At 39.2% G+C, this 12,793-nt stretch overlaps 2 protein-coding genes across 2 annotated transcripts; both read left to right on the top strand.

Moving 5' to 3' along the window:
- Positions 1 to 1,177: 1,177 nt before the first annotated feature.
- plgrkt (plasminogen receptor, C-terminal lysine transmembrane protein) lies at positions 1,178 to 11,441 on the top strand. The gene is made up of 5 exons (XM_079551648.1): positions 1,178 to 1,338; positions 1,651 to 1,757; positions 7,450 to 7,580; positions 10,144 to 10,253; positions 11,084 to 11,441. Exons 2-5 carry the CDS (start codon positions 1,677 to 1,679, stop codon positions 11,209 to 11,211), a joined length of 450 nt encoding a protein of 149 aa, XP_079407774.1. The 5' UTR covers positions 1,178 to 1,338; positions 1,651 to 1,676; the 3' UTR covers positions 11,212 to 11,441.
- A 143-nt stretch (positions 11,442 to 11,584) lies between these two features.
- Positions 11,585 to 12,713, top strand: rln1 (relaxin 1). The gene is made up of 2 exons (XM_079582842.1): positions 11,585 to 12,103; positions 12,178 to 12,713. Exons 1-2 carry the CDS (start codon positions 11,896 to 11,898, stop codon positions 12,528 to 12,530), a joined length of 561 nt encoding a protein of 186 aa, XP_079438968.1. The 5' UTR covers positions 11,585 to 11,895; the 3' UTR covers positions 12,531 to 12,713.
- Positions 12,714 to 12,793: the final 80 nt, after the last annotated feature.

Here is a 12,793-nt window from a genome sequence, read left to right as displayed (position 1 = left end):
GGATCAAAGACATTAGTTTTATTGTATGGTTTATATGTTATTTGATATATTTGGTACAGCCCTGTTACCGCCATTCAAATACATGAGTAAAGTAACAGGGTTGTAAATTTGAGTTAATGTTAGCTTTTTCTCATGAATGGAAAACAAGCTGTTTCGCTCGCTGTTACAACTGACCAAGAACACAAACATACGCAAGTAAATGTGTAAATAAAAATAATTACATTTGTTTTATCTTAAAAAAGAAAAGAAAAGAAAAGAAAAGCGTTACAGGGTTGCATGAGGTAGAGTGAGACATTCTAATAAGGCTAACAAAAATATGAATAATAGAAAAGAGGGCTTACCTTTGCTTTACCCATGCAAGTGTTTAATGATGTCATTGTGTCATGTGACTCGTGTTTTATTCGTCTTTTACTCTGCTAAAAAATGTTAGGGTAACACATAGGGTAACAGGGTTGCATGCATGCGGGACATACACTTCTTGCATAATAATTCAAAGCCTATTTGAAATATATTTGTTGATTAAAATAAATGTTCACACAATTACAAGACACATCACTTTACCAAAGAAAATTTATTTAAAATGTATTTTAACTGTTTAGTTTCAGATTGATGATCAAGGGGGTGGGACCATAGACATATATAAAGGCCTTTATATATCTATGTGTGGGGCAAGAAAAATATTGCATTTTAGGGGGTAAAAATATAAATATAAATAAACATTTTTATCTCAGTTTATTTAAATTTGGTCCCAGGCTTTAATATTTTGTTCATGGATTATGTGAAATTTCAAGGCTGGGACGTAATATGTCCTCCAATTCTGGATTGACCCAGGCCTAGTTATAGTCTTGCTATATTTTGAATAGATCTCGTCTATCACAAACACTCTAATTTATTGATCTGAAACACCGGTCTGAATGTTTACATTTTCAGCGGCACCAATAGCAACCAGTAGGTGGCGGTACATATCTAAAAATCATTGTAATGCAGGGGACTTTCATAGCCAAAATATACAATAAAGCAAAGGCTTGTCCTGGGATAAAGATAGAGGAAAAATATAAAAACAAAAAATACCAAAGGCTGTACCTCCTCTTAAATATCCTTTGAAAAGAATCTTTCGAGGAGGGTCATGCAGGAGAGGAGGAGAAAGGCAGGTGGCAGCAGAGCATATCACGCTGCAGGGTAAGACTGTAAACGCCAGCGAAGAAGAGCACTGTGTTGACAGCATGATTTCACTTGGGTTTGTCCCCATAGTTTGTCCTTGATTCACCTCATTCTTAAACCCTGGTCTACGGATGTTGCTGTAGAGTTGCTTCAAGTTGCCTACTCTTTTTATACTTGGTATGTCGCTGGTTCATTCATAGCTTGCGTTCATGAGCCAATATTAACAAGAACAGCTAACATTATAGGCAGTGGATTGGGAACAGTTTCCTAAAATCCCCTTGTAAGCGCCAAAGAAGATGCCAAGTTAATGTTCTGTTGTGCAGACTTGAGGTCACGTCTTCATGTTTTCATAATGAGAAACCCGCACAGTTTCTATCCATACTGTAAAGGCTACATGGGAAAGGGGTGCTTTCAGCCACATGGGTTACTGTAACTAAAGTGATGAGTAACTGGGGATAGTCCGATATTTGAACATATCTTTGTATTTAGGTCATCAAGTTCAACGTCAAGACATCATGGGGTTTCTGCTCTCCAAGTCCATGGATGCAAACTTAAAAAAGCAGCAGGAGTTTATGCTCCATAATGCTCGGTTACAGGTGAGGAGTTATAAATCTTGTTTTGGTTGTTTAATTTAAGATACACTACATAACATTTCAAGGTATTTGTTGCTATGTATCACAAGATCAACCAAACTGCTGTAAAAATCTGAACATAAATTAGTATTCAGTTACGACTCGCCTCAAAGTAGTAACTGAGTACAGCTGAGTAACTTTTTAACTTTTTGCTTCTACTTGAGTAATATTATATTGAAGTATCTGTACTCTTGCTTGAGTCAAAAAAAAAGATAGTAAGCTTCATAGTGAAAGAATGAAGTGTTTCGGGGGTCGTCTTCGGAATTTTTTTTTTTTTTTCATTATGATTTATGGCATTTTCTTTGGAAATATCAGTACTTTAAGTCTTTACTGAAATAAATCAAACTTTCACGTTCAAACAGTGCAGTCAGTACCATGGACTGTGTAATTAAGAATGGACTGAGGGAGCGAGGATTCCCCATTCAGCGCAGGCTAGCTGGTGCGTTCATGCTAGCAATTTGGCTGGGTTTTTGGAGCCAGCTCCATTATTCAGAATAGGGCGAAAATAAAAATATTAAAAAGATCAAAGCATCTGCATGTAGCCCATAGCCAATTGTATCAATTGTATCTGATGACTTGGAGACTGTAAAGCCAAACGCTCTTCTTCTTTTAAAATAAACTATCTAAACTATCTAGAACACAGTCTAAAGCTTGACTGAAAGATGGCTTAGTGTCTGCCTCTGTCATATTTGGTCTCTGTCAAGCATCCGTCTGTCAAATAGTGCGTCATCGTCTTGACGTCCCTCCTCGTTCTGTGATTGGTCCCCAAATCCATGCGAAGATTTCGGCCTTGGTCTCCAGGCTGCTGAGCAGTTTGAAATGATTTGAGCGTGTGAAGCAGCATGGGTATTCCAGGCAAGCTATGTTGTGCATGTAAAGACAAAGGCTTGGAGGTAAGAGTTTCAATGGAAAGTCCATAGGAGAGAGGAACTTCCGGAGCCAGCCGCCATTTCCTTACGGTTACAGGAAGAAGTAGGCCACAATAAGTCCATTCTTAATTTTACAGTCTGTGGTCAGCACTCACATTGGGGAGAGCGGGGTGGGGTGGGTCACAGGGAGGGTTGGGCCTTGCAGTGTTTGAAAGCAGAAAACCTACGAAGACTGACTATCGAAGCGACTCAAGCCATAGACACCCATGCAAATTGAGAGCTTGTTTGACTGGCTTTACACCCCATGATGCTTTGTGGCAATCTATTTTTAGCTACTGTAAAAGACAATATTGCATTTGACGAGTGTGATTGTCAAGCTCTACTAGCTGGTGTTGTCCCACTGACAAAGCTCTCAGTAGAGTCAAGAGAAGCCTGCTCACTGCAAAGACGTGTTTTGTGTTTTTTGTGTGTTTTTTTTATATGCTTCAATTAAAAAATAGAAACAGATTAAAAAAATGAAATTAATGCTTCTATTTGGTTCTATTACGGGAGTGAAATTTTACACACCACAGCATGACTTGAACATTGAGTGAATAACAGCATGCAATAGAACTTGAACTTCCTCTGTGTGTGTCTTTCGATTTGACGGAGCGAGATTTAACCACTAACACATAGCCTATCGGACAAATACCTCATGTTCAGCAATTTTGGCTAACAGAGAAAAAAAGGGCAACTGATTACTCAAATATGCTGACTAACCAGGTTCGTCAATTGATTTTTGTGTTTTGTGTTTTTTCCCTCTCCTGGTGGCGCAGGCATATTACAAATCGGCAATGTGAGGACTGATTCGGCTGGCTTAAATGCTTGCTGTGAAAGGGCTAAAATGTCCCACACTCCCAACATTTAGTTGGACTGCATTTAGATTGGATTATAGCACACATTCTATTCTCTTTTCTGTTTTTTGTTTTTTTCATGGCCAGATTCAAATTCCCCTCATAAACTATGGGTTGAGTATATGTTATATCTATGGTTGGACCACTGTGTATAGTTTTCACCACCGCATCCCTAAAATTAGGCTTTTTATTCTGTCTCATGCTCTTTGAACTCCCATAGACCCTGTTAAATCATAGCATTATCATCTTGGAATATTTCATCAAAGGGAAAAAAATATCCCTTTCAAGTCCATGGATGGAAATATCTGATCATAACGTACATTAGGAATGTCAAGATTAACCGATTTTTATAATTACCCTGGTTATAAAAGCTCACGGTAGGTTAATCGTAAGAATTTTAGGGCTCAAGGTAAATCGTCTCATGACTTATTTGTGTGCTTTCATCATTAGTGTTAAATCCGCTCCAAAACGTATGAAGTCAACTTATCCATTTTCATAACTGCCAAAGGAAGAGTCCCAAAAGAATTATGTGCAGCCGCGTTTATGTCACTTACAAATGGACATGATTTTTTAAAACATCCACATAAATTGGCTTTCTTTAGGTATAGCTAATAATATTCTACTGCCTATTTATTAGTTTCCTTTTTTTCTATAATGACAAAAGCATAAATATGAAAAATAACATAGGCTGAATGTTCAATAGGTTTTTGACTAAAACAGCCCTTAAATAAATATGAGAATGTACGTGTATATTTTGATTGTACATGCGCGCCGTACATTTTCTTCCTTAAATTTGCTAATCATGAATAATCGTAAAATCGCAGTATTTTTCCTCAAGATAATCGTGACTCAAATCCTTGACGTACATTCTGTCAGTCAGCTGAGATAAGGCCTTTACAGTCAAATAAAAACGATATAAAATCACAAAATGAGAAAAGTGTCATATTAACTATTGATGAATAATTACACTGGTATTGTGCTTTACACACTTGACAAGCATCTCAGAGTGCCACACTGTATCCAGTTCATGTCTCTTAATTCCTATTGAACCAACAAAATGTTTCCGAAGTGTTTTACATCGGCAAAAACAATGCACATAATATTGTAAAACCAAAGCATTTACTGACAGAAGAGATGCTGCCAGTCTGTGCCGTCAGTCCATCCAACCACCTGACTTCCAACACGCGTATACTCTCCCCTAAAATAAAGAAGTGCAAACATTTTACCCAGAGCTTTATTCTTGTTGTACTGCCCTCGTTTTTTTGCGCTTCCTCATTTTCATTTAATTGTGATTTATCCGGGCGCTGTGACTCCTGAGCAGCAGCTGGCATGTGCGCTTGCCACAACACCAATCGCATTATCTCACTTACAAAGAGAAGTTTACATGTTTTTGCCCCTGAATTCCTCCGCTGCTGCCAGCCCCAGATGTATCAACCTGGGAGTTTGGCGCCAGCTCATATGAAAAACATGTTGCTGGATTAGAATGAGGTTTCATAACGTAATATAAAATTGTAATATGTATTGTCTGTGATTTCTCCCTCGTTCATCCTTTTTTGGCTGTGTCTTTTTTTACCTATTTTTGTCACATTTTTGTGGCTTACTCAGTTACATCACACTAAAAAAAGCAAAGTGTGAAATGAGAACGTGACAAAAATGATATAGAAAGCAATGACAACATGATAAAGGACTATGCCGTGAAAGCAAAGACAAGGAAGAAGCTTAGATGAGTCTTGCAGGTCTTAGCTTTCAAATGAGGCGTCTGGCACTGGTCCTTTTGCTGCTGACATCATCAGTGACATCAGCTGGAGGCAGGAAGTGATCAAGAGAAAAAAGGTTAAACTAAAACTAGCGATTATAAGTGTAAAACTACGACTAAAAAATGTGGTCCTGTAGGTGCAAGAACAAGAGGAATGACTTTTGAGACGATAAAAAAAAAGGTTTATCTGATATTTCCAACGACAGACATTTGTTAATCGTTACTATGACAACAGCTATAATGGAAATAGATAGGAATCCCGCCTCCAGCTAAGCCCGGAATGTTTACAAACAATTAAAGGGTCTACAGTCTGTAAGCGCTCCAGTTGAGAAGCTTTTTAGATATTTATTTTTGGGTAAAACTGGAGAAAATGTGCTTGGTGAAGGTGGGGATTAAGGGGTTAAAAAACTTAGCTTAACTCTGGGTAGGTGGTCAGTCGGAGGGTGTTATAGCGCCTGTATATCTGTGTAGTCCACTCATAATAACAAACACATATGCACAATAAGAGTGGCGTGGTTGCAGTGAACCACTGCTCGTATTGCGTTGTGTTTGACATCACTAAATTACATTTGAAAACATAATTTCCTCTGCATTAATGTGTCACGGGTGATTACTTATCAATGTGACACCGGTCATTACGAGTCCTCCTTCTCTTGTGCTTGAATTGTAGGACCCGTCTTTTACCCCTTTTAAATGGAATGCCAGTTTGACGTGTGAGCAGTGATGGAAGCTTTTGAGTCATCCATTTACACGTCGTCAATGAGAACAAAATGAAGATTACATTATGAGATGAATTGTGTTTTTATGAATGTTGGATTCATGTATTAGTTTATTTGGTCGGGACAGCACATGCCGTTGTCCCCACTCGCACTCTTAACTCTCTCTCCTGCTGGCATGTTGTATATGTTTTTAGTGGTAGGGGAAACTGGAGTACCCAGGGAGAAAGCCTATGCAGACACGGGGAGAACATGCAAACTCCTTGAGCTTTTTACATAGTCGGAGCACCCTCTTTCTAGAGAGTGCAGAAGTACAATGATCATGTGTAGAGCTAAAATGCTGTCTATATAATAATAGTAAATAAATAATTCCAAGTTCCCCCTGCTATCCCTGGGTGGGAAACCTTATGGTACTGTATGATTTTTATATCTGGCCCGGTTGAAGCATAATAATATGTAAATAATAGTCGGGGGAAGTGAATAGATATGCATCACTAAGAATCATTTAGAGTCTCGACCGTCCGTTTCTTTGACTTTGACTTTAAGCAGCAATAGATTTTCATAGGACTTCGATTTACCTTAAGTGGGATTTTTTTTTATATTTACTGCACTCTCAACAATCAGTGGAACAGCAGGCTTTGAGCAATACTTCAGCCACTTTAGAGTGTTTAATTGCTGCATGTGGCTTTTGCAACCTGCCTCTGACGCTGTCCACACTGACTGGACCTCATCTACAACAGCACAGTTTCCTCAAGTTCAGGCATTTCCTGTTCATAAGAAACGTTAATGATATATCAGCGCAGCCTGAAGTAATAACTTTAGAAGGCTGATTATTATGTGACTAAGTCACAGCAGTCAGAAGTGTTTGATAAGATTTGAATCAGACATAATTGTGCATCATTAGATATCTTTTACCTTACTCAGATAATATAATTTACAATTATTTGTTTGGAACAAATGGTTGACACACACTCATTTACTTTGGTAAAATTAGATCAATTGTCATTCTGGTGTTGTAAAATAAATTACATGAGTATAAACGCTTGTATTTCTTTTTGAATGGCGTTGAATGTGCAACAATTACTAAATTGTTTCCTATGACAGATTTGTAGTTTTCCTCGACATGCTGCTATTAACGCCGTTCACTTTTGTCACTGTCGTCACGTCTAATGGTCTTGGGGCCTTTCACTTACACTTTTTGTGTTTTGACTCAGAGTCCTCTTCCTGTTTTACTGAAATAAAAGCTCTTCTCTGACACATTCACTTTTCAAGAACAAAGGCTATGAATATTAAAATGTCACACAATAGATGTCTCCCTGCGAGACCGGAAACAGTGGACAAAAGTCTCACTAAATGACCAGGTGAAATGGCAATCTCGATAATCCATGACTTCTCACTGATTTTGTCTTCACGCTCACTTAGATGGAGCGTCAGATCTTGATGCAGAACCAGATGAGAGAGCGACAGATGGCCATGCAGATCGCCTGGTCCAGAGAGTTCCTCAAATACTTTGGCACATTTTTTAGTGTGTCTTCCCTGGGGCTTACTGTCGGGTAAGTTTATGTTATATGTCATGACAGATTCACTGAACTGTTGGGTCACACGTCGTTGTTCAGTGGCATTCTGTGGTGTAGCTCTGTGTCGTCACATCGTCTCATGGGAACATTTGTGGGAGATACAACTAAACTCTGTTGGCTTTAAGCGGCATATCCGGACACAAGCACATGTTTTACTATATGCAGAGGTGCGTCTGTTTTTATTTGAGGAAACTGTGTCTTTGGTGGGTTCAGTGTGTGCAGCATCAGCGGTGGGAAGTTAAAGCCATGTAAAAGCCACTTACAGCAATTAAACACTCCAACGGAAGTAGTGTTCAAAGCCTGCTGTTGACTGATTCTGTGAAATGATTTTTAAGTGAAAAAAGCTGCATGTGACATATGGTAATTAATGAAAGTGTTAATTTACCTTGTGCTTCATTTAATTTTCTTATTTCATCCCGTTTTAGAGGGTTTTCTTTGGAAATATCAGAATTTTCACAACATTATTTTGTCTTTCCTATTTCATCAACACAAAGACACAACTCAGATACTCAGTACTCAAGTTGTATTATCAGCATCTACTCTTTACTACTTTTCTTTCAAGTGACGTTACCCTCACTTGAGTGAATGTTTAGGCTACTAATCTCTGATACTGTATATGTGATCATGCCATTGCTCATTTGAAAGCTAAGAACCTCTAGAAGCTTTACCTCGTGAAGCCAGCTCTAGCACTGACTCGGACTGGAGTGGGGACAGGTGCTGGGATTGGGGGAAAGAAGGAGCGGGTCCCTTTACGTTCACTTCCAAACTGGTTTTAGCGTTAGGATCTGGAAACCCAGTTGGAGAGGTTAGTCTATCTTCTGATACCTTCTTAAAATATTTTAACCTCTTAACCCCCGCCTTAACCGAGCGTGTTTTCTCCAGTTCAGCTTTACCCAACTCTAAAAGCATCTCGACTGGAGCTTGCAGCCTATGGGCCTGGGCAATGCCTCATTTGAAAGCTAAGACCCACAAAAGTGATTTTAAAAATGTTTCATCATTTTGTATATTTGTGGCGTTTTTGTTGCGTTGTTGTACTTATTTGTCTCCTGTTTTGTTGTTTTTTTTATCTTATTTTAAGGTAGAATAACTTCTCCGACTAGGGTTTCCAGATCCTAGCGCTAAAACCAGTTTCGAAGTGAACGTAAAGGGACCCTCTCGCTCCTTTCCCCCAATCCCAGCACCTGTCCCCCCACTCCTAATCAGTGCTAGAGCTGGCTTCACGAGGTAAAGCTTGGTGAATGCCTTCCAGGGGTTCTTAGCTTTCAAATGAGCAATGGTATGATCACATACAGTAAGATAATCCTTTATAGATCTCGCAATAGAACTACAACATAGCGGTGCAGCGAGTGATGTAACCTTGTCAGTTCCCTGTGACGGTTGTGATTGTTTACCGTGTGTGTCCAGACCATAGACATAATAAATAGCAAATAATAGACGCCGTCTCTTTAGGGCTGGGCGATATGGACTAAACGTCATATCCCGATATATTTTGGTTGAATATCGATATCCCGGTATTTTTTCCGCAAAGTGAGAGCTGTGAAATTAAATGTTAAGTCAAAGTCAAAGCCAAATACTATTGAAGACTCACTATAAAATGTAAACATAAACACTGTATAATAAAGCTCCGTAAGATACACATTTAAATAAGAAAAATATCTTAAATAAAAATTGCCTAGAAAATAAAATAGGGCAGTCTTTATCTGAGGGCAGCATTTATATATAAAGAGATCACAAAATAAAGTGCTCAGTTTAAGATAAACCTTTAAAAAATCGGCTTGAGATTACCAGTTTCTTTTTGGTAGCTTAATAGCTTATCTGAATTTTAAATATCCCGATATATGCAATATGGTCTAACTCCATATGTCATTTAAAAATATATCGATATATGTTAAATATTTTACAGATATACAGACTCCTCTACCCAGCTGTGACGGAGCATGTTCCTAAAAAGGGTCTAAGGGCAGGATCTTAACTGTAGACCCGGTCCTCGCCGGGCGTGTAGTTCGATCATGCCCACGCCATCAGCTCTAATGCCAATGGCCTGTCAATCAAAGTCCGGCCCTCATTAGTATAATACAAGATTTCAGAAATGTACCTCACAAAAACCCAGCATTATCACAGGAGGAATATCTAACTGTAGAAAGTTACAAACCAGACTTTACAGTTGCTTAAAACATGTGTAAAGTACAATGCAATCTAATGGAAAACTAGCTTGTTTTGCCGCCCTTATATGGAAGTACTGCAGCAATGGCGGACCCTAGCGTCATACACCAGTGCAACCAGTGGCCATTGGTCCAGACCCACCTGCTTTCGCGCAGAAAAGAAGTGGGTGTGGTTTACCAGGATAGATAAAGTCGAACTGAAGAAAACGTGCTCAGTTAAGGCGGGGGTTAAGAGATTAAACCTAATTTGAAATGTATTGTAATTATACATTAACATTTGTCATCAGAAAAAACAGATTTTCCTTTTTACAATAGCTAAAATGGGTGAATAATTACTGCATAAGGGTAATGACTTTTTTCTTTTTTTCAATTCACAGTGCAATAAAGAAGAGAAAACCAGGGCTTTTGGGTCCCATTGTTCCTCTTGGGTTTGTCTTTGCCTACCAACTGGACATGGCCTATGGCACATTCATCCATAGAATGAGAGGTAACACTTTCAAACGCTACACATCGATAACCCACTTCACAAACATTGCTCAGTGTGTGTTCTTATACAGGGTTTATGCAGGCAGCAGCAAGTCAGATTTAGGTAAAGGCGAATTTTCCCTAATTACAAAAGGATTCAAAAGATCAAACCTGTAAACCCTGAAAGCCGTTACTCCCTTCTTCTAACGTGCTAGTGCGGGTCACTTCATTCCATGGTATAGGTGCGGCGGCGATGTGACGCTCGGCTCGTTTAGATATGGTGGAGCGCCCGGCTCATAATCACCAGATCGATTCTGACAATGTCTTTTATCTCGTTTTTTCCACATAAATCTGCGCCTATGATTCCACTAATAGAAAAAATAACCGCATATTTAATTTTGTAGGATTTGAAAACAAAGGAAAGAGACACAATGGGAATCTTTTGAGCATGAAAGATGTGGTCAATGTTTTAGACCATAATTTGGGTATTTTTGATCTCCATTGTGTAACTGGATGTACAATATCCCTCTCTCCCTTTGTCTTTTCTGTCAGCGTAGTATTTACTTTCACGGACAATTAATGAGTAAAAAAAAAAACAACGTGCTATGACACCTGCAATGGAGTTACTTAGTTCTGCTTTAATGCCAGATTGAATCCAAGTGAATGCTTCTATTGACATTCAAGGCCATGATTTTGGCATAGTTCATTCTTGTAATGCCCCACGTAAACCCTGTTAAAAGCGACACTGAATTCACTCGTTTTACTTCAAAGTTGACGTAATGCTTTGCACTTTTGTGTGATCAAATCGTGTCCACACTAATGTAAGCCTTGTCTCTCTGGCTGTACTTGAAGAGGAGGCTGCGAGTATCATGGCATCTGAGAGCGATCGATTGGATTTGCCTCTCGGGACCCCGACCTTTGAGAGCATAGAGAAAGCCCGGCGTGCCAAAAACACACTCGCCACATTCCTGGAGAAATGATGCTGCTCATCATGCTTCTCATATGGGAAAGGTCATTTGTTATTGCTTTGTTTAGTTGATTGAATAATACGCATTTGCACTATTTGTAAAAAAATGGATAATGCACTAAATCTCAAACACAGGTGAACCTTAGTTCCAAGTACGTACTTCAACTCAGAATATTAAATAATTCAATATGTGTATATCTCAGCTGAGAAAATGATTATATAAATAAAGATTATTTTGCTTTCTATGATTTCACTGTAAGCTTTATTTCTGAAACACAACACAAATACATAGATTTTATCTGGATTTTATAAAAACTTAAAAGCATTTAAGTGCTGTCTCCATGCATTGTTACAGTACAAAGACACCATGTTCCCTCCACCGTTTTTTGATAAATGTGTGTTCTCTCAGATTTCATATAAAACATTCTCCTAATATTGCTACCGCCAAGAAGTGTCTCGCGGTACGTCACAACCATTAATTGAAATGACGTACTTATGAGGGGTGGGGGTGAGGAGTTTACCAATCAGCTGGAGCCTTGGGACTATATAAGGTGGTCCCTCTCAAGACAAAAAAAAAGGAAAGGCAAAGACTTTAGACTTTGAGAGAAAAGCTCAACAGTAGATCATAAAGGTCAATCGGAAGAAAGAAAAGACGACTGACATTTTGAGGAGAAGTACATTCAAGCCAACTGCTTTGATGAAGATGATGATGGCGTGGAGGCTGACTCTTGTCGTGGCTGTGGTGTGTGTCGGCAGTGTGTGCAGCAGTGAGCAGGCTGACTTAATGAGCAAACTGCTCCTGCAACACGACTATGGCATCAAGCTCTGCGGCAGAGAGTTCATCAGAGCTGTGATTTACACCTGTGGGGGCTCCCGGTGGAGACGCTCCACTGACCAAGAGTTTGGTGAGTGACTTTTTTGTTTGTTTGACTTGTAGAAACACAATTCAAAGATTCCAATATGCTGTCTTTTCTCACAGAAACCCTACAGTGGACGACCCAGAACGATGTCTCAGAGGAGGATAGCCAGCACAGCTCACCAGATGTTTTAGCGCTCATAGACACTGACACTCCTTTCCAGAGCCCCGCCTCCTCGTCTCTGGCTGATCTCTTGGTCATTTATGGTGCTTTAGGAGAGAGGCGGCAGCAGCAAGTCCTCAATGAACCAAACGTCGCGGAGAAACTTTCAAAGATATCAGGGGAAGAGGTTGTGAGTTCCTTTTCAGATAAATGGCCCAAGTCTATCAGGAAGAAGAGGAACTTCTCTCGGGGGGTGGCAGGGATGTGCTGTAGCCAAGGATGTACCAGAAATGATATTGGACGTTTGTGTTGAACTGAGAGCTCTGACTGGCTGCTTTTTGTATAATGTGAGTGATGTGATGAGTTTTGCTTTCTGTTCTTATGTTTTAGTTGTCTATAATGTGATTTTGAATTCACTTATTGTGCGCTTGGTTGTATAATCATCTATGTAAACTCATCACATCACTCCATCCCTTGTGCTTTATTTCTCCTGTTTCCTGCATTTTCTCAGATTTCTATAAATCTATATATATGCATTTAAAGTAATAATAAACATGCCTCTTGTCACTCATGTCA

Source organism: Gobius niger (genome assembly GCF_951799975.1).
Source record: "Gobius niger genome assembly, chromosome: 2".
Taxonomy (NCBI): domain Eukaryota; kingdom Metazoa; phylum Chordata; class Actinopteri; order Gobiiformes; family Gobiidae; genus Gobius; species Gobius niger.
This window is presented reverse-complemented; position numbering and strand designations above follow the sequence as displayed.